The 26,354-nt window shown below is 41.1% G+C and overlaps 1 protein-coding gene across 3 annotated transcripts in view; it reads left to right on the top strand.

The window, feature by feature from the left end:
• Window positions 1-26,354, top strand: part of FNDC3B (fibronectin type III domain containing 3B) — a 373,090-nt gene that overhangs the window by 310,047 nt on the left and 36,689 nt on the right. For all 3 annotated transcript variants that reach the window (XM_072618464.1, XM_072618466.1, XM_072618465.1), the window contains exons 16-23: window positions 781-852; window positions 2,951-3,069; window positions 5,279-5,384; window positions 6,622-6,794; window positions 9,211-9,324; window positions 9,943-10,092; window positions 17,155-17,435; window positions 25,176-25,388. In XM_072618464.1, the coding sequence (XP_072474565.1) occupies window positions 781-852; window positions 2,951-3,069; window positions 5,279-5,384; window positions 6,622-6,794; window positions 9,211-9,324; window positions 9,943-10,092; window positions 17,155-17,435; window positions 25,176-25,388 (1,228 nt within the window). The remainder of the gene's footprint in view (window positions 1-780; window positions 853-2,950; window positions 3,070-5,278; window positions 5,385-6,621; window positions 6,795-9,210; window positions 9,325-9,942; window positions 10,093-17,154; window positions 17,436-25,175; window positions 25,389-26,354) is intronic.

The raw sequence follows: 26,354 nt of genomic DNA, 5'->3' as shown, positions 1-26,354 counted from the left end.
ATGAATTTCAGCCTGAACCACATAGATAAATGCAAGCCAGTGGATACCTGTATACTTCCCGGAGGATGTCTAGATTCTGGAACAATCAGGAAAGTGCAGGGGGAACAAATGAATAGATGTTAGTGTTAACATCTTTGGCCTTTATCAGTAATAATGTCAACTCAAACTTCTTTAGGGTGTAGCAGCTAAGTTACAGTTGAGGAAACTGAGGCTTCTAAAGGTTAAGTGACTTGTCCAAGGTCACACAACGGGTAAAGTGCCAGAGGCAGGCCTTCCTGACTTTAAGTCCAGTTATATGTGAAGGACAATTCCACATAGGAATCTCACTGTAAAGAAAACGTTTGTCCTGTTCAGGAGCTAAACCTTCGGAGGCCTTAGTAATCAGTCAGTCAATAAACAATAATTGATCACCTTCTGTGTACAAGGGTTTGGGAGAGGCTTTTTGTAGAAGGTGGGATTTTAGTTCAGCCTTAGGGGAAATCGGGGAGGTCAGTCAGAGAAAATACCTGGAACCAAAAGACGGAATGTCTTGTTTAGTATTCTTGTACCAAACACCCAGGATGCCCCAGGGATAGGTTCCAACCAAAGACTTCTCCTATAGTAAATTATTTCCAGTCTCCCCTCTGAGAATCTTGAATTCCATCTACAACATTCCCTTCCCTCCTTCTACCCCCCAAACAAAGTTTCTTTGGTGACTTGGGAAAATGACGTAGCTACAATTGTGTAAATAAAAACCAAATATTTCATCTGAAACTAATGAGGTATTTACTCATGTTTCAGATCCTCCTAAGGATAATGGCGGTTCGGAAATCCTTAAATACTTACTGGAGATCTCAGAGGGACATTCAGAAGGTAAAGTTAATTCAGTTAAAAGCAGCTGACATTTATTAAGTACGCACTGTATGCCGGCCACTGGGCTAGGCATCCGCTCTAAAAGACAGAAATGAAAAGGTCCCTCTACTCGATGATACCATTCTGGCGTCATTCTTGGAAAGACTGTCTCCAAGATCTCAGCTATGGCTCCAGTCACCATCCCTGTGACTCCTCAAATTCTCCCTTGGCCACCAGGACTCTCTACCCATTAACTGTCCATGTTAGAATGTAAAGGGGAATCTACTAATCTTTTATTTTTCCCCAAAGTACTTCATTGAGGAGGCTTCAAGGGAGCCTGGATGGAGATTCTTTGGACTCCTTACCATTGCTGCAGCCCTGTATGAAGCCACCCCATCTCTTGGATGGAAAGCTTCTAGTAAGCTCTGAGCCTTTTGGAGCAAATAAATGAGCCCTTTTTCAGTTGGCTGGTTGGTTTCTTCTTGTTTTCCTTTCTTGGCTGAAGTAGATTTCTTTTTGGTTTTTTTGAGACCTAGGTCTCTATATTTCATGAACTAGACATGCAAGGGCCACTGTGGGCCTGATCCCACTGTTGATGGGCATGAAAACTTGGTCCTTCTTTGTTTTCTGACCTGAATCAATTTACTCCTCCTTAGGCAGCCTGAGGACCTCAGGGGAGGTCATTAGTACAGTCACCTGATTGGCTTTTGCCTTATTGAATCATTTCAGAACAGCCTCAGTGTCCCCCAGGCATGGATCATGGGAATGCACTACTATTCTCAGCTGGACTTTACTTTGTGATGGTAGCCAAAGAATTCTGTGGAGATTGACAGAATATCCCAGGCTCTGTTCATCGCTTAATTTGCTATTTTAATAAGAAAAATTACCTGGATTTCTGAATCTTCACATTTTGTGAAAAGGGTCACTTAAGCATGGCAAAATATTCCTGAGAAATAATGAATTTTATAGAATCCGTAATTCAGATATTGACAGGTTATTTGCATTTCATGATCTCTACCAAAACTCATTAAAAGTCATTGAGTGTTTAAAATTTTAAAGATTTTACCAACAGATAATGAAGTGAAGGGTTAGATAATTATCCAGCAAATTCATTTGTTGTAGATAGCCCATTTAGACTGTAGTCTTTTGCCACCTCCCACAGTCTTCTTTTATATATATATATATATATGTATATACACAGTCTATATATTCCTATATGTAAGAATTAGATAGATAGATAGATAGATATAGATAGATATAGATAGATAGATAGATAGATAGATAGATAGATAGATAGATAGATAGATGGATGGATATCTATGTGTGTATAAATGTATAGGAATTATTCCTATATAGTAATAATGGCTTAAGGCATTATACTTCCCAGGAGTATTTTCATTTTAAGAGTACGATGCTTGATCCAAAGAATTCACTCTTTAATTGTGGAATTTCCAGTAGAGGGAAACTGAACAGAAAATAGACCATTTTGTCACATCCTAAACATGCTTGTCCCATTTGCAATTTACCCATGTAGTTTCATCTTAAAGGATCCTAGATCCAGGTCTTGAAAGGACTTTAGAGATATTCAGCCCAAAGGTCTTAATTTACACCTGAGGGAAAGGAGGGAAGCCATGACTTGCTTGAGTTCAGAGAGGGAGTAAAAACCACAGACAGTGTGAACTCAGGCTGCTTCCTATTCAAAAGGCCAACGGCCCACAAAGAGGTCTAGTTGGAGACTTGTTTCCTATAACTGTTTCAATATTTTCCTTGTTTTTCTTTACTCCATCATCACTTATTTCTTAGGGTTCCTAATACCCAAGGTTAATTCCATGAGAATTTGATGGCTGGCAAAATAAAACTATATAAGTGCTAATTACTGTACTCAACATGATTAAAGTGATACCATTTGTATTAAAAGCTAAGAAAATGGAAATTTAAAAGTAGACCATGTTGTCAACTCCCTTATCCGATAGGAAGCCCAGCCTTATTTAAAAGGAAAAGACAGACAGATAAAGGGTAGTCACACCAAATGTGAGTCTCCTTTATCTTCATCCATGCTTAGTTTCCTAAAGGAGTCAGTAATGGATTGACCATTCATGATATCAATTTTCTGTTACAGCAAACCAATGGGATGTGGCATACAGTGGCTCCACTACAGAATATACCTTCACTCACTTGAAGCCGGGCACTTTGTATAAACTTCGGGCATGCTGCATCAGCACTGGTGGGCACAGTCAGGTGGGTGGCGTGTTTCAGTAGGAAGAAAAGGAAGAATTTGGTCTTTAGTCCCATTTTGATGAGCCTTCTCTTTGGCTTCTTGATTAAATTCCCAGTTTGGCTCTTTTTAAAAGTTGTGTACTTGGATGAGAAGTATGTCACATGCTCACATTTGGACCCAGAGAGTAGGATTTCTGGAAACGTTCTCTGGTTTTGAAGTGTTCAGAACTGCACATAAATGATTTCCATCTGATAGAGCTGATGGTATATTCATTCCTTAAGAGACATGGATCATACTTTTTACAAAAGTTCAAGGATGGATTTTCGAAGCTCAAGATGGATATTTCCAATGCCCTTGGCTTAATGTTCAAGTAAGTAGAGAGAAGAAATAAAAAGTTACCACACTGCTAAAGGAATTATGCTTTCAAATTTCACAGACTTGTCACCTTAATGGTTTGGTGGGAGTGGGGAGCAAGAAGAGGGATTTGAAATGTTTTTCTCCCACTCAAGGGTACATGTCAGTTAGTCAACAATCATTTATGAAATACATACTATGTGTCAGGCACTGTGCTAAGTGATGGGGATACAAAAAAGAAAAAGGCAAAAACATGGTGCCTGCCCTCAAGGAGCTTACGTGCTAATGGGAGAAAACCTAGAGTGTAAATGGAGGGGACTTCTAAGAGAAGGCACTATTTGTTGTGTGTGAGGTGGGGATGGTGAAGGAAGTTGAACCAGACCAGGAAAGGCCTCTTTTTAGAAGGATGAATTTGAAATGAGTCTTGAGAAAAGCTAAGAGGTAGAGATGAAGAGGGAGGAACGTTTCAGACATGGTGGCAGGCAATCCATGTATCCAGCGTTGAGAGATAAGAGTGGTGTGTGCACTAAGAAGTGAGTAGGCTAGAGTATGTTAAAGTGGAATAAATATAAGAAGACTGGAAAGGTAGGAGGGGGCCAAGTTACAAAAGGCTTTAAATGCCCCCCAAAAGAGCTTCTGTTAGGGAAAAACTAGAGTTTGTTGAACAGGTCAAAGTGACCTGAGCTGGAAAAAAATCCCTTTGGCAGCAGAGGATGAATTGGGGTGATGAGGGCTTTGAAGTAAGACCAGTCAGAAAGTTATTGCAGTGGTCCAGAAATACACTGATAAAGGGATATATCAAGGTGGTAGTTGTGATTGGGTGGGAAGGAAAAAAGAAGATAAAGAAGGGAGGGACAGTTATTAAGCGCCTTACAGATATCTCAATTGACAATGAGTAGAGAAAAGAGGATGTTGTAGAAATAGGTGTTATAAAGATAAAACAGTGAGACTTGGCAGCTGATTGAATATATTAGATGAGAATGAGGAGCCAAGGATGACGTCAGTGGTGGGCACAAACCTGGGTGGCTAGAAGGGAAGATTCAGTTTTTTATGTTTCTCCTTCCCCTTCTTGATTTTTATATATTTTCATTTCCCCTAATTAGAACAAAGACTCTTTTCCAGACAATTTCCAAATGGAAAGAAATCAAGAAAACCAATTTTATATTGTATCACCTCTCATTTCTTCCAGAGTGAAATTGTCCAAACAAAATCAGTGGATGTGTTTTGAGTGCCTTCTGTGGGCAAGGCTCGGTGCTGGGCTCAAGAAATGCTTTTATCTGACCTTCTACAAGGCCTTCATTGTGTATCAGTTAAAGACATTCCTGTGGAACAGCATATTCTATCCATCTTTACCCTATCCCAATTCCTTTATTGGATCAATTTTTCTATCATATTATAATGTCAAGTGTGACTAGATCATGTCAGCATTATCCAGACTTCCATCTTTAGTCTTATTTATGCTTATTTGTGATCTGTGTGAGGGCTGTTAACCAGTATTTAAAGACAAAAAGAAATGGCTTAATTGAAAATAGTAAACTTGGCTAGGTCTTTGGGGCCTTCTCTTCTGTCATGGTGAAGAGTCTTTTTAATTTTGAGTTTAGTAAAAATAAATTTGTGTTTAGAGTATGAGCACTTAACCAACATATGTTTCCCAAATTGGCTTCAGAAATGGTTCGTTCTGTTTAGAGCAGCTGCCCCGTGCCTCCTTAAACAGATTCAGAAACGCCTTGCTGTGAAAAGAATCAGCCCGTGTTTGTCTTTGTCATATGCTCCGTGTGGAACACGTTGTTGATAGTGTTTACTCTGTAGAATGACCTCTTCTGTGTCATTTTCCTGAGAGATGAAGTGACCGTCCTCCCTCCCTTTTCCCCACAGTGTTCTGACAGTTTGCCCATCCGTACTCTCAGCGTTGCACCAGGCCAGTGTCGACCCCCAAGGGTCTTGGGAAAAGCAAAGCACAAAGAGATCCATCTAGAGTGGGGTAAGTCGTCAACAAGAGACGTTGTTTTGGGACAATTGAAGACTTTTCTAGAGAGTGGTTTGAAATTCAGAGGATTTTTTCCTATTTTTAGTCACAAAAAGTTAAAAATCATAGTAATGCAAATATTCTAATAGGAAAACAATTTCTTGCTGTTTGTATATATAGCTGAGTGTGGGGAAGGAGGAGGGGTGGAAGGTGTCATTCTGGTGGTCCATGTCAGGTGATAATTGGGTCAAACCCCCATGTCAATTCTCATCCCTTCTGGTTTGTGTGACATCCTGGAGTCAAAGTGATAATCTGTGGGAACATCTTTAAATTTGGATGTGACTTCTCCATCATCACCGGCACCAAATGCTTGGAGGTTGGCCAAAGTCCTTTAATTCAGAAGCCATGCTTTCCTGGAGCTGCCCACATTAGACTTCTCCAAGGTGGGAGGTATCCAAATGGAATGAGAATCAGATTCATTGAGAACCTCTCAGGTGCATGGAAACTTATCCAGTCTTGTCCACCATGTCCAGCTCTACTCCTTAGTAACATAAGCTGTGTCTTTAGTTTTTCAAACCAGTCATGTACCTGCCATGTGCCAGTTAAATTCAGGAAGCCCGTTTTGGTCCCTTACTGTGGGCCAGGCATTGTTCTAGCCTTAGGAGATAAGTCACTGCTCTCAAAGAGCTCACATTCTGCTGGGCATGTTTATGTTATAGTTAAAAAAACACCCCAAGAAATAAAACAGTGTCCTAATGAGTACTGATTTCAGAGCCCATTTCTCTTCCCTCCACGAAAGAGAGAGAGACGAAACCAGTGAAATTCTCTGGGTAGGGTTCAGGTCACCATCAGGAGAGCTATTGAGATGCGGAGTCAAGAGATGTCTAAAATCAACTGATCACCAAGCATTTATTAAATATCTGCTGTATGCTAGATACCATTAGGCGCTAAGGAAAGTATAATCCTCGCCCTAGGGGAGCTTCTGTTCTGAGAGCTGAGTCTATAATTACCCTTCTATTTATACCCCTAGTACCTAGAATAATGTCTGATACACAGTAGGCACTTAATCAATGCTTGTTGATTGATCATATCATTTGGGGAAGATTGAACTTCTGAACTGTCTAGACAGTGCTGCTTTTGAAGATGGAGATAACTATTTTTTTTTTGAAAGGTTATACTAAAAAAATCCAATGTGATTAGGTCAACTAGGGGAAGAAGAGTGTTCTAGCGGGGGAAATGTCTGTCTTCTCAGATGTTCCTTCATCGGAAAGCGGCTGTGAAGTGTCTGAGTACAGCGTAGAAATGACTGAACCCGAAGACGTTGCTTCTGAGGTCTATCACGGGCCTGATTTAGAGTGTACGGTTGGAAATCTTCTCCCTGGAACTACCTATCATTTCAGGGTGAGAGCCTTGAATGATGGAGGGGTAAGTTGAATATCTTACAGTCTATTTGTACTATTAATAATTGTATGCTAAATGACCTTGAGTAAGGCACCACACCTCCCTGGGCCTCAGTTACTGCCTCTGTAAATGAAAGGGGTGGAATGGATGGCCTTTAGGATTGTCTTGTCACTTCTGAGAGTCTTATAATCACTGCCTCAGAAACTTCTTTGATTAAGCCTAGAGTCATTCTTGCATGGAGACCAGTGACAACAAAACATTGTTAGACTTTCTAAATTCTTTAATTTTTAATTCTTTTCTCAAAAGCATTTCCTAAACATTGCCTTGTTTGAGCCTCTTTCGCAGAATTCCCAAGTGTTCTACATAAGTTCAGCCAACAGCCTAACAATGCAATTAAACAACTTTCCCCTCCATATTCTTCAATAGTTTCAGCAAATGATTCCCTTGCCCCACGACAATTTATCCAAACTCTTGGGGAACATCCCAATCTTCCCATCTTATTGAGGCCATGTTGGCCATGTCAGAGATTGGGGCTGAGACCCTCCGCTGATTCCTGTAGCCAGACTAACTTGTTTTGTTTGGTTTTTTTTCCTTTTGGAAAGACAGCCAGGGCATTATAGTCAAAATATCAATCTAGATTGGTGACAGGTCCAGGAATGAAGCTCTTTCTGGTGGGCAGACATAGATTTGAACTGGAATCCACATGTCCCCATGGTACTATCTCCCTCTTATTACCATTTTTTCCCTTGGAGCTTTTAAATAGGTTATTTTCCAAAGAAAAATGAGTATTTGTACTCATTCTAATTAGTAGTATTTGACTTCCTCTGCTTTACAGCCAGCACAAGCCAAGGACCTAAAGGCGTGAAAGGTGCAGACTATTTTTCTCGAGGCTTAATCAGCCTCTGGAGAACTGAGAGTTAACCACCTATTTGAAGCATGGCCGTTTTCTGAAGATTCTGAGTCTCTGTTGTTCTCTTAGATAGATGTGTTTGCAAGTGTGTCTTGTGTTACAGAGGCTCACGGAGTGGATTTCTCCATTTTTGAGAACAGAGGGGCAAATTTTGTTAACCCCCTAATGCATTTTGTGCGTTAAAAATAAATGCATGTTTGAGTTGTTTTAAAGATAAGATTCTCAGCAGTACAATCGCTTATTCAAAGTATTACTCATCTGCTTGATGAATGGACGGTGCCTGTTCCCACGAAATACATTAAATGGGTGGTGGTTAGCTCCACTGAGCAGCATGGTCACCGTGAACCATTGCAATAACAGAGAACTTTAAATAATTCAGAAAACAGGCACATGACTGCAGAATCTTTCTATGAATGTTAGTTTTGAAATTGGAAATACCCAGAATTAGATTTCTGAGAGTTTTCATATTCATTAAAAATTAAACATCCATAAGTATCTGTATTTATTTTTATTGACATCCTCCAAGGAATAGTAAAGCAGATTTTTTTAGCCAAACAGCCAGCTGAAAAGCAAACATATCATTCAGTTGTATTAGGTCCATTTGAAATTTCATCTCTCCACTGAGCTGCTTTTCTGGTATTGGATTAAGGGACAAATTCAGAGACATGTTCCCGTTGTAAACTAGAATATGCTTGTTGGAGCTTTAAAAATATATCTGAGAAGTGAATAAGCTAGGGCCCTACCATAAGTGTCCTGGCTTAAGAATCCACCACTGGCTAACACTGAAATTAGCTAGATAATGTAGACAATTAGCCAAGACATTTGGGGTTTAACAAGAGTGAGCTTTGCCTTTACCCTGCAGGGTTCTAAGTGACTACCCATGTCATGTTTCCGATAAAGAGCTGCAAATTGCTTTTTGAAAGAATAGACCCAGACAAAGAATTGTTTAAAAATAGGCACTGTTTTTGTGGGTATTGGGATTTCTCCAGGAGAGTCATGCAATTTTTTTCTCAGGAGTGAAAAGCAAAAACTTGCCCTTTCTTCTGAAGGGAAACATTACTGCCTTCTCCGTGAAAGTCTCCACCAGTTTTCAGAGTTATTCTTCCTCCGTCTCCCTCTTTGGCCTCCTCTTCCCAGGCTGCCTGTCAATCTCTGTGCCGGCCACCTTCCAGAGAGCTGGCCAAGGGAATGACCTCCAGAAGAAAGGATTTCAGAGTGGAATCAATTTTGGATTACTTATATCGATGACTGTTTTTCCCCAAGTAATTCTTAAATTTCCAGTGACCTCTGCCCAAAGGTCTGACTATCCGTTCTGACTCCTAGCTGAATTTGGATCAAATGAACCAAACTGGTCATTCTCAAAAGACTTTTCCTTTGTAGCTCTGTTCTTGCTCCACTGTTGCAGATATACGGGCCTTTTTTCCTATGCTCTTGACATAATCCAGATTTGTCTTTCCAGTGTCAGTCGTGCTATGCCTTCAAACATGCCACTATTGACATACTTGTGTGTGTGTATGCTTCTTTGTCTAGTACGGTCCTTACTCAGAGGCATCAGAAATCACCACCGCAGCGGGGCCCCCAGGGCAATGCCGAGCACCTTGTATTTCCTTTACACCTGATTCAGGTGTCCTAGTAAGTTGGGAGGTAAGTCAAGACCCCACTGGAACTTGGTTTTTGTTTTCTGTGTTGCCTGCCCCCCAAATGTACACAGTCATGGAGCACTGAGAGCTAATAAAAAGGGTTCAGATCTCACCCTGAATGATTAACTAGCTGTGTGACCTTGGTGAATCACGGAACTCATGTTCTAATTTCTTAAAGTGTTTGCAGAAGGATTCTTGGGCCAAGAAACAAGAAGGAATGGGGCGGTGGGGGCAGTGTTTCGTCCAACATGAAACTGTTGCAGGATTGTTGTTGTAACTGAGTACTCAGAGCCTGAAAACCCTGTCCCTGTGTGTTGAGAGTCACTTTCTTGTCTGTCTCGGATAGTTTTATCATATAATCTGCCATCCTAAATTCTCTTTAAAACGAGTATGTCAGTGCACAGCTTATAGGTTAAAAGACTCTGTATGATTTATTGGGTTTTGGGGTTTTTTTTTCACATCTCATAGGAATCCCAAATAAAATCAGTGAGTCTAGGAATACCCCCTCACTTTCTCCTTTCTCCCTGCAGTGGTTTTGTCCAGTCCAACGTAAACAAAACAAGACTTGCTTTGAAATGAAGTTACTTACTGGTGAAATCTCCTCGTTGTTTTTTTTCTTCAGAGCCCTGAAATCTCTGGTGCTGATATATCAGAATACAGATTGGAATGGGGAGAGGACGAAGAATCCCTAGAAGCTGTGTATCATGGGACAGAGACCAGTTTTGAAATAAAGGAATTGTTGCCTGCTGCACATTACTGCTGTAGACTACAGGTAAGACCTTCTCATCTTGCTCAAAGTACAGAAAGATTTCTTAGCATTTTAAGGAATGAGCTGCTTCAGTAGGTAGAGAGGTGCCCTGATGAAAAGCGATCAAGCAAAGGGTAAGCCTGGGGGAAGGGAATAAGCATTTATCAAATGCCTACTATATGCCAGGTAGAGGGCAGCTAGGGGTACAGTGAACAGGGCACTAGCCTTGGAGTTGGGAGAACCTGAGTTCATATCCAGCCTCAGACACTTGCTGTGTAACCCAGGCCGAGTCACTTCACCCTGCTTGCCTCAGTTTCCTCGTTATCTCCCTCCCTTGATCCTAACAACACCCCATGGATAGATGTTTTTATTTTCCCTATTTTGCAGTTAAGGAAACTGAGTCAGAGGTTAAATAATTACCCAAGATCACACAGCTAGGAAGTATCTGAGGCTGGATTTGAACTCAGGTCTTCCTGACTGCAACCCAGCGCTCTTTCCACTGCACCACCCACATGCCAGATAGTTTATCTTGGTTGATACAGCACTTTCCAGACATTCCAGACTCTTGCCCAGGACCATGCCTCTGGCTACCAGAGTCATCTGGTAAAACTTATTTACCCATAGAAGTTAGTGGAGAGATATAGGATCCACCCCCAGGAGTAGCTGGCATGTAAGAGAGTTTTGTGTGGAGATATTTAAACATAACAGAGCAAAGCTTTAATGGTGGAACATCAGCCATCAGCTGGGGACCAACCAGTGGGTGACTGCCTTTTCCAGCTATGTCTGTGTCTGGGCCTGGTTCACTTTTTGCCTGTTGTAGAAATGTACTGAAATAATCACCTAGCAGGAAAAAAGTTATTGTCCAGTCCTCTCACTTCTGAGGTTCCGATCAGAGGTGTTCTGGTCCACTCACTCTCCTTGGGAAAAATGTGTGGACATCCATTGTATTTTTTTGAGGCCGTCAGGATTAAGTTACTTGCCCAGGGTCACACACAAGCGTCTGAGGCAGGATTTGCACAACACACTTTCAAGTTTAATCTGAACTATTACCACTTTTTTCCATTACTTTCCCAAGTCTAGACAATCAATAAAATAGTAAATCAGGCCCTGATTGAGAGCAGTTACCAACTTCCGAGGTAAAAATGCTCATGCTGAAAATTGAACAGTCTACTATTACAGAGCAGTATATGCTGGCGCCAACACACCCCTCGTTCTGACCCTGTGTCCACTTTTGTAAACCTTCTAGTGCTGTGGAAAGACACTTACTTCTTTTAAGTTATTTTTCAGTCTTGTAAGACTCTTCATGACCTCTTTTAGGGTTTTCTTAGCAAAGATACTGATGTGGTTTGCCATTTCCTTCTCCAGTTCATTTTACAGATGAGGAAACTGAGGCAACTAAGGTTAAGTGACTTGCCCAGGGTCACACAGCTAGTAAGTAGAAACTGAGGTTGGATTTGAACTCATGAAGAGGAGCCTCCCTGACTGCAGGCCTGGCTGCACTATGGAGCCACCTAGCCTCTCCATTATAAGTTATTACTGTCACTTTTATTTCCATAACATTTTTAAGTGGACATAGCACGTCCCTCATGCTAATTCTATGAGATAAGTAATGTAGGTTTTGCTGTAGGTGAAGAAAGCAAAGCCCAAAGAGACCAAATAACTTGTGCACAGTAACATAGTAAGTGCCCAAGGCAAGATTGGAACCCAGGTCGCCTGAGTCTGGTGCCATGATACTTTCCTCCTTACCATATGTGTTATAATAATGACATTGTGGTTATTCTAGTGATGGAGGTAATGTGGTATGGTTTATAGTGCACAGTTGGGAAGATCTGAGTTCAAATCCTGCCTCTTTGTGACCCTGGGCGGGGCACTCTGGGATTCATGCCACTCCTAAGGACTTACTTTCTAAGTCATGTTATCCATGGGATGGAGAAGCAGTGCACTGAAATCTTCATTTCAGTCATGGATATCCCCTTTTCTTCTCAGCCCTCCCCTGCTTCTAAGCATAGTTACTCCCTTCTGTCCCTGGTTTTTTTAAGAAGTGATAACAGATTTTCCATATGACTAAAGTTGGCCCCTTTAAGGACCATACGTGACCTTCGTTGATTTTCACTGTTTTTCATTGCTAAAATGAATCCTACGGTTTCCCCACCTCTTTAACAGAGAGAACTGAATGTGTTTTGACCTTTTCTTGATGATTCAGGGCCATTATCATATGCATCGTTTTAGATTCTATTTCTGTCTATAACAGGGACTTGTGATTTCCATTGCTAGGGAGAACTCTGATGGAAGGAAACCCCTTCTACCAGTGTAGCTGCTCTGAAACCAGGCGCCTTAGAGAGTTGCTCAGTCACACAGCCTGAACTCATCAGAGGCAGGATTTAAACTCAGGTCTTCCTGGTTCTGAGGTTGATCCTCTGACCACTGTATCACTGCCTTTTACACACTCTTATGTTGTTATGATATGATGGAGTATGATATCGCAATGATGTCCTCAAAGAACTCGCTCCAGTGACGCCAAGTGGTTCCAACACTGCTCAATCTTGGGCTTGGTGGTAGTTTTGCAAGACCTTAAATTTAGAACTGGGAAGGACTGTGGGCCATCTCATCTGACCCCCTCATATTACAGATGAGCAAGTAGAAACCTCATGCAGTTCAATGACTTCCAGAAAGGCAGAGACGGACCTTCCTTAAACCCATGGTCTCCAGCTTCATATCTTCCCAGTACTGACTACCTAGAGGCCTTTGTGTGTTTGTTTGTTAGTTTGGGACTCTAGGTAGAGCAGGTTGCTAGTTGAGTAAATAAGTAATATTTTTGACTATGGTATGTCTGGTTTGCCCCATTTAGTAAACTCTTCGGGAGGGGGGAGGGGGTGCCTGATGTATACATACTACCACCAGGTGGTGATAGTGAGTCATGGTCACAAAGACCATGGATAAGCTGTGTGCGGCTTCATTGAGGCCCTCCCTCCACCCACCCCCCCGAAAGGTTAATTTCTTACAAAACCTGAAGAGTCTGCAGAACTGATCCAGCCTCTAGAAACTGGCACATAATTTCATGGATGAAGAAGTGTGACCCAGCTATGAACAAACCATTCTTTTATTGTACAAGTATAGATACTTTCTCCCAAACTGCATTATGAACAAACGAATGAATGAATGAATAGCATTTATTAAGCCTTGACCATGTGCCAAGCACTGTGTTAAATGCTGGTGATATAAACACAAAAGCTAAGGTAGTCTCTGCCTCAAGTAACTTGTTAGGGGAGTCATGACCAGAGGGGTCATTTTGTTGGTCTGAAGAGTTTTAAGGATGGGGAGTGGAGCCCAGCAAGACTGGATCAGTTTGCTTTTTCCAGGAGCAGTGGTAGTATTGACTCATTTATGGTTCCAGGACTGGAAAGTGTTTATGTGGCGAGGATGGGGGAGGGCAGCGCAGGGAAGACAGTCCACCTAAGACAGTTAAATCCTAGCTGGAGATGCTGGGATGCAGCAAGTCATGAAGAGTATGTACCAGTCATGATATCCGAGGTCCAGGTGGCTGGTAAAAAAATGGCCAGGAGATAAATAACTCCATCAATGGAGACAGCCTCAATATGGGGGGGCCATGTGAGACCATCGCCAATCAGGAAGCAGTTGAACTTGAATGAATATTAAGCGATTACCCGGAGTAGAACAGCAGTGTATGTGGAAGTGAGGAAAGCAGCAGAGCATAGACCTCCACTCTCTTTAGGTTCCTTGGGCATTTCTGCCTGTGATGGGGCTTGTCCCCCAGCTCAATCCTTAGTGCAAACCTGAAGAAGCCTCCTTTAGTAAGGGCTTTACCCTTCCTCTAGCAAGGGAACCTGGACCAGAAGACATTATTAATATGAAAAAGATTTTCCTGAATTAGTGTGTGATTTTAAAATTATATTAGAAACAGATATGAGACCTATCCATAATATATATCACATTTGACAATCTGTAACATCTTTCAGTTCAATGGTTCTTTTTCCTATTTAGTGTTGTTATCACGAGTCAAAAGACCTCATGTCATTTAAGACAGAAGTACCTTGTATTGATAGACTTCTTTCCACAGCCCTTTCATCCAGGTTTTTAAAAACACTTTGAGGTGGTTCGTGTTATTTATCCTCAAGAAATCTTTGGGTAGTTGATGAAAAGCTAACTCATTCCCTTAGATTTTAAAATGAAAATAAAATCCTAGGATTTTTGAGCTGGAAGGGACTTTTAGGACCCCTTCCTGTTTTATGAATGCGGAGCCTGAGGGCCAGGCAGGTGATGTTACTTCCCTGACATCACCACATAGTAAACAATAATTCCCTGAGGAGGAGGAGGAGGAGGAGAGTTTAGTTGTTGTCCTGTAGCCCCCAGCCCCTGGAATAGTACCTGGAATTCAGTAGGTGCTTAATTAAAGCACCCAATTAAAGTACTTAATTTAGAAATAGGTGCTTAAAAAGTGTTTGTTGAATTGAAATAGTTGGGATTCTAAACCAGGTCCCCTGACTCCAAATCCGGTACTCTTTCCATGGTCACACTTCACCCCACTGGCATAAGCAGAATATGCAAGAAGTGATGGCCTCTTAGGTGTCTTTTTGTCCAGTGCCCAGATTTCACAAGTGGAGCTGAAGTCAAAGGGCGCAGTGGGTGGCCAGGCCCACCTGTGTGTTCTGACTCCTGGACCATTATCCTGTAACCTCACCCGATTTTATCCCGTGTGTTCATGATGGATACAGAGTTTATTGTTCTTGTTTACATTCATTATTTATTTTTTAGCATTTTTTTAGTTCCAAATTCTCTTTTCTTCCTCCTTTCCCCCACCATTGAGATGGCAAGCAGTGATCTCAATTATACATGGAAGTTACTGCAAAGCCTATTTCCAAATTTGCCCTGTACGCACAGACTTTAGAAGGAGCCTCTGTACACTCCCACCTAAAGGTACAGTGCCTTTTCAGCCTCATACAACTGCCTTCCCTTCTTGGTGTCTCTGAGCTCAAGCCTCAGCTCCAGTGCCACCTTCTGCCGAGGGAGGCCTTTCGTGGTCCCCTTAATGATGAATAATTCTCCCTTCCCCTTAGGAATTATCTTTTTTTGAGACCTATTCTGTGTTATGTATCTGTACGTATCATTCCCCCCAAAGAGAGTGGAAGCTCTGTAAGGAAGGGATTTTTCTCTGTGTACCTAGCGTGTGGTGCTTAAGAAATTCCTTCTTTTCATTAAATTGCATTCTTATTTCTTCCTCAAAAATACGAGCAAAATGCTATTTGAAAAAATATCAGGATAGAATTCTAGAATCTGACTTGTTGGGGACCTTAGAGGCCACCTAGACCGATCCCAGCTGTAACAAAAATCTCCTTTCCAGTGGACCCAACAAGTGGTCAAACATCCCTCCCTCCATCTTCCCCCACCCCCTTTATGGAGCGTACTCCACTTTTGGACGACACTAAGTGACAGTTAACATTCATATTTGTTCCCTATGCATCCCAGAGTGGAACCAGAGGCTAATAATAACCCTCAGTACATTCTGAAACCTTGGGCCAGGCTTATCAGAAGCTCTGTTTTCTCTGGATGCTGCTGGTTTCACAATATGTTCAAATGTGGCAGGAACTCACCAAGCAAATGCAGTAGCATGTCAGAGCATTTTGGGTGCTTTGTTTTGCTGCTTCTCAATCTGGGACATGCTGGTGGGAACAAGGATGGTTTCCTTGCTGGTCCAAGTCCGAGGCCTCTTCAAAGAGGTGGCTGATTGGCTAGTGGAGCGGCGCTGGATTTCTGGCATTGACATCTTTGAAGAATGTGACTCACAGAGAACTTAGGGAAGGATGCTGCCTTTCATTTGTTTTATTTTATTATTTCGTGAGTTGTAGATAATTTCATTTCTCTCCAATTAGCTTCATGACCAGATATGGGAGAATTGAAATAAAGGGCCCTTCACCTGCTATCAGCTCGCATCCAGGGCTTGTAGCTTTCTCCTAGCCTCTGTTTTCTCATGAACAAAATTAGGGATGATAATTACATTACCTGCTTCAAGGGATCATTGTGAGAAAGGCAGTTTGTAAAGAATCATAGAATTCGTATAGCAATGAAAGGTTCACAAAACACTTTACAGTTTCCTTATCTGTAAAATGGGGATAATACTACCTACATCTCGGGGTCAATGCAAAGATCAGTTGAGATCACACATGTAAAGATATATAGTATATAGTAAAGATATATATAGTAAGTGCTATAAAAATGTTAGCTATTATAAATATGGAACTAAATTTTTGTGGTGGCAAAGAATTAGAAATTGTGGGATTGCGCATCAATTGAGGAATGGCTGACAAGTTGTGGTATATGATGTGAGGGAGTTTATCGTGCTATAAGAAATGACAGGGTGGTTTCAGAAAAACCTGGGAAGGTTTATGTGAACTGATGCAAAGTGAAGTGAGGAGAACCAGGAGAACATTGTACAAAGTAACAGGAATATTGTAACAGTAACTGGCTGTGGGAGACTTAGCTTCTTTCAAGACAATAATCCAAGACCATTCCAAATGACTCATGAGAAATGCTCTCCACTTCCAGAGAGAGAACTGATGAACTCAGAGTGCAAACTGAAGCATACTTTTTAAAGCTTTCTTTATTTTTCTTGTTCTTTTTATGTGTGTTTTCTTTTGCAACATGGCTAATATGGAGGTATGTTTTGTGTGACTTCACATGTATAACTGATATCAAATTTCTTGCCTTCTCAAGGTATTGGAGGAGCAGGAGAGGAGAGAATTTGGAATTCAAAATTTTTAATAAGTTTTTTACATGTTACTGAGAAATGTTTAGCAAAATAAATTTTAATGTGTGTATATGCAGACACAGACACACACACGATAAAAAAAAATAGAGGACTAGAAAGAAGCTCAGAGACTATGTAGTCTAATGCCCTCATTTGTATATGAGGAAACCCAAGCCTGGTGAGATTGGATTTCCCAAGGGTAACCATCAAGAATGGGGTTTGAATCCAGGTCTTCTTATTTTCAGACTCAGGCTCTTTCCAGTGGTAACTATTTAATATTTAATCAATACAATGCCAACTATCTTCTTTGTTTTAATTTCCAGGCTAGCAATCAGGCAGGAGCAGGGCCCTACAGCGACCTCGTATCCTGTAGGACACCAGCATCAGCTCCGGATGCTGTCTCCACACTCTATGTCCTGGAGGAAGAGACCCTCGGTGCCTACCCAGCATCACCTTCCGTGTGCCTTGTATTGAACTGGGAAGAGCCGTGCAATAATGGATCAGAGATCATTGCTTACAACATTGATCTGGGAGAGAGTAGCATTACAGTGACTGATGCCACGAGCTACGTTATTAAGAATCTCCTTCCAGAAACCTCCTATCGGTGAGTAGACTCTTAGTCAGATTTCCCCCAGAAATCAGATTTTTCTGAGATACCAGCACTTAACAGTGAAGGCTCCTAAAGTCAAGGAAAGGTGAATATTGAGTGTTAATGAGTCAGCGGCCACGTGGTAGAGCAGACAGACATCTGGCTTCATAGCCAGGAAGACCTGGGTTTGATTGCCATCTCTAGTCACACGCTGACTTTATGACCCCCATCAACCTCTTTTTGCTCTAAATCCCCTTTAAACTCTTTAAAAATGGAAGACTCCTCCCTAAAGAACTTTTGCTTATAAGTTGATATTTTCTATATAAGAAAGGAAAACATCTTAGTATTATCATAAAAAATAGTTCTGACCTCAAGGACTTGTAGGGGTCCCCAGATGACACTTTGAGAACCACTGCTCTGGATAACTGACTCTGTGTTTCAGAGAAAGTGCTGACCTGCTTTGGGAGATGGAGTTCCCTCACCTGGGATTCTCTCTGCCAACAAAGTCATAGGCCTGGAAAGTTGTTCTTTTTAACCCAGGAGTGCTGAGCTAGATTTTAATCAAGCATTTGCTGTAGCATTGCACTGGGGCAGATCGGCCTTAGAGAAGGGGAGATTTTCTGTATCTTTCCCTGTGTCTTGTATTTCAGTCAAAGAGCGAGCTGGCCAAGGGTCCTTTCTGATGAATCAGTAACTAATTGGCCATTCTTATTTAAGAGTACCTGCACAGAGGAGATACGAGGGGGTTGAGTTCCTCCACCAAACCTTCTAGCAGTCCACAAAATCTGCTGCACGATTGTTGAGGAGCACAATGGCAGTGATTATGACCACATCCAAATTTAGTATTTCAAAAAGATGGAGATGTAATTTTGGTCAAAGGAACTTCTTAACTGTCTTCTAGAAATTGGTAAAAATATAATTGAATAGGTCATGAAGTTCTGGGGACAAAAGGGGTGGGCAGGGGTGCGTTTTAGGCAAAGAGTTCACATAAACAGCTTGTGGGAGGTGGTGGTTTTGCCTTTTAATCTTCACTGTTCTCATACTGAGTTTTTATTCTTCCTCTGCATTGCCATGAGTAGAATTAGCCTCTTTAGCGTCACCCCTCATGGAAGGAAGGCTGGGTTGTTGTTTTTTTGAACTGGGGGAGATCAGTCAGATCCTATGGGGGTTCTTTTCCCAAATGATTTATGATTATTATTAAAACAATTTCCCCCACAATTGGCATCCTCAGACATTGCCGGTGGCCTTTTACTGGGTGTATGAAATCAGCCGGAGACTACCCGGGATGCCTATTTAAAATGTGGTTATTTTTCATTTTGGAGCTGAATTTAAAATAACCAAGGCTGTTTTCTGGTTCTGGAGGAAACGACCGTGTGTCTGGGCTTGTAGGAAACAATGGGACAGATTACACTGAAGCTTCTGGTAATGATTTGCAGGCTCTTTCCCCAATTAGAACTCCTCAAGGGCAGAAACATGGTAGGTGCTTAATAAATGTTAATTGACTGGCTTATATTAGAAAATTACCATGAACTCTAATACAAGTTATGTGGAATTATGACACGTTCTTAGCACCAACAGGCTTTGGGGAGTGGATAGAGAATCACTACACGATTTGGACTCAGATCTTCCCACATTGAGGCCAGTTCTCCTGTCATTCCTCTCATCTATGTTTACATATATACATGTGCATATATTTATAACAAACTAGATGATATTGCACCTGGTCATAAGTGATTCGTAACTGTCCTCTTGTTCCATCTTTTTGCCTCTCATAAATTCTTCTGAAGTAAAAATCTGTTCTGTTTATTTCTCCCCCACAAGCACAAGATTTATTGCTAGGTGCCTAATGGATAGATAGATAAGTAGACAGATGGATAAAGGGATGGATGCATGGATAGGTGGGTGAAGTGGGTGGAAGGATGGATAGTGGAGTGGGTAGAGGGATAGAGAGAAGGGTGGATGGAAGGATAATTCAAGAGATGGATGGCTGGGTGGATGGATTAATAGAGGGATAGAAATGGAGGGATGGCTGGGTAGATGGACAGATTGAGAGAAAGATGGAAAGGGAAATTTGATCATTGATAATCAAGTTTTATGTTGTCCTGTGTGGAGTAGCAGATATTTTCTTTTGCAGAGTTATCGTACATATATTAAAGAACAGTCCAGAGGCTTATAATCATCTAACAAAGAAAAGTCTTGGGCATCTCAAGGTACTTTTATTGTCTGGCTCTTCAACCAGACTTCTCAGAGAGCATCTCACCTAAGTTGATTTGCTTCCACAATACCCTCCTTCAGTTAGTAGTTAGAATGGGCCATGGAATCCTTGGAGAGAAACAGTAACGGATTTTTTTTTCCCTCTCTTCTTACTGGCCATTTGGGGAATTACTCAAAGTCAAGTTGCTTCTCCCAGAGAGAAAGCACCATTCCTTATTCTGGATGCTTAAATCTGTTTATATGTAAGTATTATTGTTTTTAAGCTATAAATGTGATCAGAATTCAAAGACTTCAGCTAAAATGAAGCATCTCTTGTTTGAGCCTTTGTAGTAGAAACTGATTAGGAAAACATACTTTTATATTTTATTTAAGGAAGCAGTTCAGTTCAATTAAATAAGCATGTGTTAAGCCCTTACCAGAAGTTGGTACATGGGACAGTGTTGGATCTAGAATCAGGAATACCTGAGTTCAAATCTTTTTTTTTTAATGCTTTTATTAATGTCTTTGCTTTTTACATCATCATTATCCCTTATATTCCTCCCGTCTCCTAGAGGATCATCCCATATAACCAACAGTATTCTTTAAAAAAGAAAAAAAAATCAGAACAAGTTACTGGATACATTTGAAAAATCCCCAAGCAAGCATAACATGTAACACCTGTGGAACTCTCAGGTCCATGAAAGGGGAGAAGAGGGCGTGTCCTCTCATCTCTCTTGATTGGAGTCATGTTTGATCTTGATACTTTTGTTATCCTTAGTTTGGATTCTTTCAGTGGGTCGTGGATTTCTTTCCATTGACATGGTTGAAGTTACTGTGAGTATTGTTGTCTTGTCTCAGTTGACTTCTCTATGTGTCAGTTTCATGTAGATCGTCATCATATTCATAATTTCTTACATCACTGTCATATTCCATTCCGTTCATATACCAGAACTTGTGTAGCCATTCCCCAGTTGATGGGCATAGACTTTGTTTACAATTCTTAGCTATCACAAAACGTGCTGCTATGAAGAGTTTGGCACATACAGGGATATTTTCTTTCTTCTTATTGACGGCGTTCTTGGAGTATAATCCCAGTAATGGAGTCTCTGGTTTAAAGAGTGACTTTATTTGCCTAATTCCAACATGCTTTCCCAGAATGGTTGTTCTACTTCATAGCTCCACCAACAGTGTATTGGTGTACCTATCTTCCCACAGCCTCTCCAGCATTGATTGACTGTTGTCATTTTGGTCATCTTTGCTGCTTTGCAGGATTGGGTGTTGAAATTTCAGGGTTATTTTGATTTGCAATTTCTCTTATTATTAGTGATTTTGGAGCATTCTTTAATGTGGCTACAAATATTTAGCACTTCTGCTTTTGAGAACTCTCTGTTCCTATCCTTTGACTTATTTATTAGAGAATGGCTATCTAGTTCAAATCTGTCCTCTGAAACTTACTCAAGCTACATGACCTTGGGGCACTCACTTCACCTTAATTTCCTCAGCTGTAATATAGGAATAATGATTAATACATACTTCTCAGGGTTATTGTGAGGATCAAGTGAGATAATATTTTACAAACTTAAAGTGTTTTATAAATGCTGCACATGATCATTGTGTACTTCTCAGGATTATTGTGAGGATTAAGTGAGATAATATTTTACAAACTTAAAGTGTTTTATAAATGCTGCACATGATCATTATTTTTATTGTCACTATCCCTACTGGTGCAGTTAGTACTTCTGTGTACCAGATGCCATGTTGGGGAAAAACAGCTCCTGCCCTCAGAGAGCCTACCTTCGCCTTAACACTTTGTGTTTTGTTATCTTTCATTGCTATAATCCATGCAGAATGGGCAGATCATCTGATGATTTCTCACCTGCCGTTTCTTCACCATAAACGCTACCCATGACTTTCCTCATCTCAGTAAAGTGACTGAGGCCATTTTAATCACAGTGGAATTAAATGACTCATCACCTCTTTGCTCCATCAGTTACTTTTTGCTGGAATCAGTTATGCTTATGACGTCATACAGACAGTAAATAATGTTTTCAAGGAACCTGAGAGGCTGTTTCACAAACAAGCCACTTCCTCCGCCAGGGAAAGATCCTTTAACAATAAATAAGTAACTGACAGCCCCCAAGTAGGTTTTGATGGGACATCAGGACATTAAGTGATGTGGAGTAGACTAATACCAGCTGTTCTGATGGACCCATTTCACAGAAAATGAGTAAGCCAAGGCTCAACCTCAAATGGCCATTGAGAGTGTCTTGACTGATGCCGAAGTCTTGTAAAGGATAATTTTCCCTCATGCTTCAGGCCCACGATACGAGAATAGAGAGCCCTTAGGTTCCTTCCTTTGCAGACTTAAGGCTGTGATTGAGAGTGAGGACGAACACCAAGCGCTGGTTAAAGGCCCCAAGGAAGAGCCAGCTGTGCTCGGAGCTCATGCCTTATCTGCTAAGACTCAGTCGTTTTTCAGTGGTACTTAGCTCATCATGATCCCAGTGGGATTTTGTTTAGCTTTTCTTTGGTTTTTTGGCAAAGTTGCTAGAGTGGTTCGCCATTTCCTTCTCCAGCTCATTTTACAGATGAGGAAACGGAGGCAAACAGGGGTCAAGTGATTTGCCCAGAGTCACACAGCTGGTAAGTGTCTGGCGGTCAGATTTGAACTCAGGAAGATGAGTCTTCCTGACCCTAGACCAGGCCCTCTATCCACTGCACCACCTAACTGCCATGGAATTGATTCTCATGCCCTTTAAAATGAGGAAATAGTGCATAGGATTGGGAATCTAGAAAATAATCTTCCATTTGAGTATGTAGTTACCAAAAGACCCTATTAGGCTGCAAGGGGAAAACCTGCTAATGCTCCAAAAGTAACAGCGCGAAATCACAGTTTATTTGGGCATCTTTATGGTTACCTTTATTCTACTGGTTTCCTTATTTGTGGGAGGCAACATAGCTCTAGAGCTAGGAATTTGTTTTGTTTTTATTGAAAATATATTCTAACTCTATTTCAGTTGAATTGGCTTTCTTTGTAATACCGTGTGTTTAAATATTATTTTTCAATGAGGTCCATAGATCTCTAAGTCTAAGAACTTATAGAAAAGTCATATAAAATAATATGCATAGTTATAATAGCAAAGCAATCTAGAATAATGTGTGTAATGTATCATTATCATAGCAAAACATTCTATAATAGTATATGACAAAGCAACCTGTAATAATTCATAATTGTCATAGCTAAGCAATCTGTGATAGTATATGTAATATATAATCATTATAGCAAGCAGTATATAATATTTAAGAACAAGATTAACTAGTCACAAACAAGTCATAACAGATATGTAGTTATTATAGCAAAGCCATCTGTAATGATAAAATAATAGTCTCTACCTCAGTGATTTGTGTATTTGTCAAGCATATCTCTTCGCATCTAAGAACTGCCCCCAGACCCCTGGTGGCTGTTAGCGCCACAAGTATAGATTCTGCTCTGGGGCCAGACCAAATAAAGGAAGACTAGAGCTCTGGAACACAGAACCCAAGCCCTCCATTCCCCTCCCCTCTTATTTCCTGCCATTTGTACAGATGGCAGCATTTCTACTGAGGAGAAAGCAGGAAGGACTCTTCATAAAAGTCGACAATGGAGAGCTTGAGAGATGTTTTCAGACACTGGAAGGGAAAGAGAGGGAGAGAAAGCAATCCTTCCTGTTTACCTGTGCTCCCCCAGTGCAGTGGTGGCAGATTTACTGTGTTTCCCAGGTGTTATGAATGCAGTAGAACCCCTTCAGAAAGGGCTCTGGATATATAGTTCATACTATATTTGAATCTGAATAGCACGGGTCCCTTTAGAATAGGATTTTCCATCATACTTTATCATATACAGCTTATTTGCCGGTGTTTAGAGATCTGTTTGCTAGTCCATGGGAATTGATATTAATTTTAAATTCAGCAGGACTGATTCTTTTTTTAAAAAATCTGTGTATTCCCATTGTCTGACACTAAGGCTTTAGACAGTAGATGTTTGAGCACTATCTAAGCAGTCCCAAAAATCTTAGTGCAGTTTTAAGCTTTAATTACTTAAAACTGAATCAAGACTTTTGGGGTGCCCCATATAAAAATCTAAATAATAGCTCACATTTATTGTAGCACTTCAAGGTTTGCATTGCACTTTGCATATATTATCTGATGTTATGCCCATTTTACAGATGAGGGAACTGAAGTAGACATAGGTATTAAATGGGGTGCCCAGGGTCACACAGCTGGTATCTGCCCCATGATTAGAACCCAAGTCTTGTGAACTCCCAAGTTTAGCACTGTAGCCCTGTCAGACTGCCTCTCTTATTATTATCTAAATTAGCATCGATGATAATAAGAGCTGCTAACATTTAAATAGGTTTTCTGAAGATTTTGCTCATTTGATGTTCACAACAGGCCCTGTTCAGTCTCCTTGTTATTTTTGCTTATAGTTCCAGCCCTTTTTCTTTTTTTGAAACAAGGAGCTCACAAAGCACTTTTGACATTGGTAAACATACTAGATAATGGAAGGTAGAAATCACTTAATTCAGCGAGAAGGACTGTGTATTCCCTGTTGAATCGCTGGCCTCAAGGTCATTTGCCAACCCGGCTGTTTTCTTTAGTGGTCCAGCTCAGATGGACATATCCTCCCCCTCGATGCATCAGGTTCCTAGAGAATGGCCTGAACGGGCCGGTTTATCATATTCTGAATCTCTTTATCAAGATGACTGGTTTCCACCAGAAGGAGAAGGAGCTCTTAATACATTAGTGTATTTTCTCCTTTCCCAGGAGAAAACAAGTACATCCTGCACCCTGTCCACATGAGGTGGCCCATATCCAGGCATTTGATTATTTTTAAAGACAAGAGACAGGTTTTGAGGGGTTTGGTTTGACATGATTTGGATTTTCAATTTTTCCTGTAAGTTGTCACCATCTCATCTATTTGTGCCTGTGTCTTGAGGCTGAAATGAAATTTGGTTTTGTCCGATTTGAAAATTAGGTCAACTGCTCCTGCCTCACAGGCTTATGAGGGAAAATGTTTTTTAAGCCTGAATTGTTAGATGAGTGCATGCAGTACAATGGGACAAACGCTGCAGAGTCCAGGGGCATGGGTTTAAACTGTGACGCTGCCTCTGTGTGGTCCTGTCCCCTCTCTGGGCCTCAAGATCCTCCTAGCAAGTGAAAGGGTTGGATGAGATGGCCCCCAGGATCTCTTCCTGATGGTGTCTTGTGACCCAGCAGTCTGTCCACCATGGCTAGATTGGGGCTCCACTGTAGAAGGCCACCACTCTGTCTTCAAGGAACTTCCTTGCCCTATCAGAAATCTGACGAATTTTTTTAAGGGACTAAAGATGTCTTACTGATGTACTCCTCAGGCAAACTTGTCAGTCCAAGTAGAGAACATTCCATTCATTCCCCAAAGCACACGGGCATTTTAATAATATCACCAGAAATGCTTTGGTTAAGGGAAAACCATTTGCAGCTATGAGAGTATCTTAGCTACCTTGCCTGATTTTATTTTAATATGTTTTTATTTCTCCCCTCCAGGATCAGAATTCAGGCTGTCAATGAAATTGGGGCTGGACCATTTAGTCACTCCATTAAGGCCAAAACGAGGTCATTACCACCCTCCCCTCCCCGGTTAGAGTGTGCGGCAGCGGGGCCACAGAGCCTGAAGCTGAAATGGGGGGATTGCAACTCCAAGGCGCACACGACTGATGACATGGTGTACACGCTCCAGCTGGAAGATAGAAACAAGAGGTATGTGTCATCTTGGGCTGTGAGCAATGGTTCGGATGGCTTTGCTCTGGATGGGCCCATTCCCCAGAGGATGAATGGGCTGTTTAATTTCACTGCTTCATCTTGGGCATCTCTTAAAAATGCCCATTTATTCGAGGGCCAGCCGTTTTTCTCTGTAATGTTTCCTCTGTAATCTGTGTGAGTATATACCCACATATTATTACCTTATACAGTGCTTAAATCTCTCTCTCTCTCTCTCTCCCTCTCTCTCTGTCTCTCTCCACACATATATATATATATGTATGTGTATATATATATATACATATATATATAATTTGCATATCTATAGATACCACTTATATATGTGTGTACATAAACATGCACTTAAAATTTTAACACCAACAAAAAGTGTATTGGGTGGCTGCTTCCTAAAAGGTACTGTCTTCAATGTCGGAATTCTGTTCCTGGTTCTGGGTTCAAGTGTGCCCACAGAGAGGTGGCCAGAAGACTTGGCCCAGGGCCACCACCACACATGATTGGCTCAGATACAGTCCTCCCCTTCTCTTCCTCTTCATCCCCTCTACCCTGGAGGGCAGGTCTGGACTGATGGAAAGCTGTTCCCAGACAACACTGTTACTATCTCAGTTTAGTCCAAAGAAAAAACCAGTAAGTTTCCCAGCATGTGTGTGTTTTCATATGTCCACATGCACACACATTATCCTAATGGCTGAAGAGTGCTGGGGATGGTCAGGGGATATTTGATCTATTTTTTCCTATGCCTCTTATATTTAGTTTTTACATGTCCAAGACAAGTCTTCATCCTTGCCCAGACAACCTCCAAGAGGCCTTCGGGGATTTGGACATAGCCTAAGAATAGATCTAAATATCAGGTTTGACCCCAAGGGCAACTGCTGAGATGATATAAGTCCTTAAAAGTCTCATGGATTTTTCTGAACCATTTTGAATTCGGCTGTTCTTTATGACTGT

Source organism: Notamacropus eugenii, chromosome 6, assembly GCF_028372415.1.
Source record: "Notamacropus eugenii isolate mMacEug1 chromosome 6, mMacEug1.pri_v2, whole genome shotgun sequence".
In the NCBI taxonomy this organism is placed as follows: Eukaryota; Metazoa; Chordata; class Mammalia; order Diprotodontia; family Macropodidae; genus Notamacropus; species Notamacropus eugenii.
The sequence above is the reverse complement of the archived record's forward strand: the minus strand, read 5'-3'. Positions and strand labels throughout refer to the sequence as shown.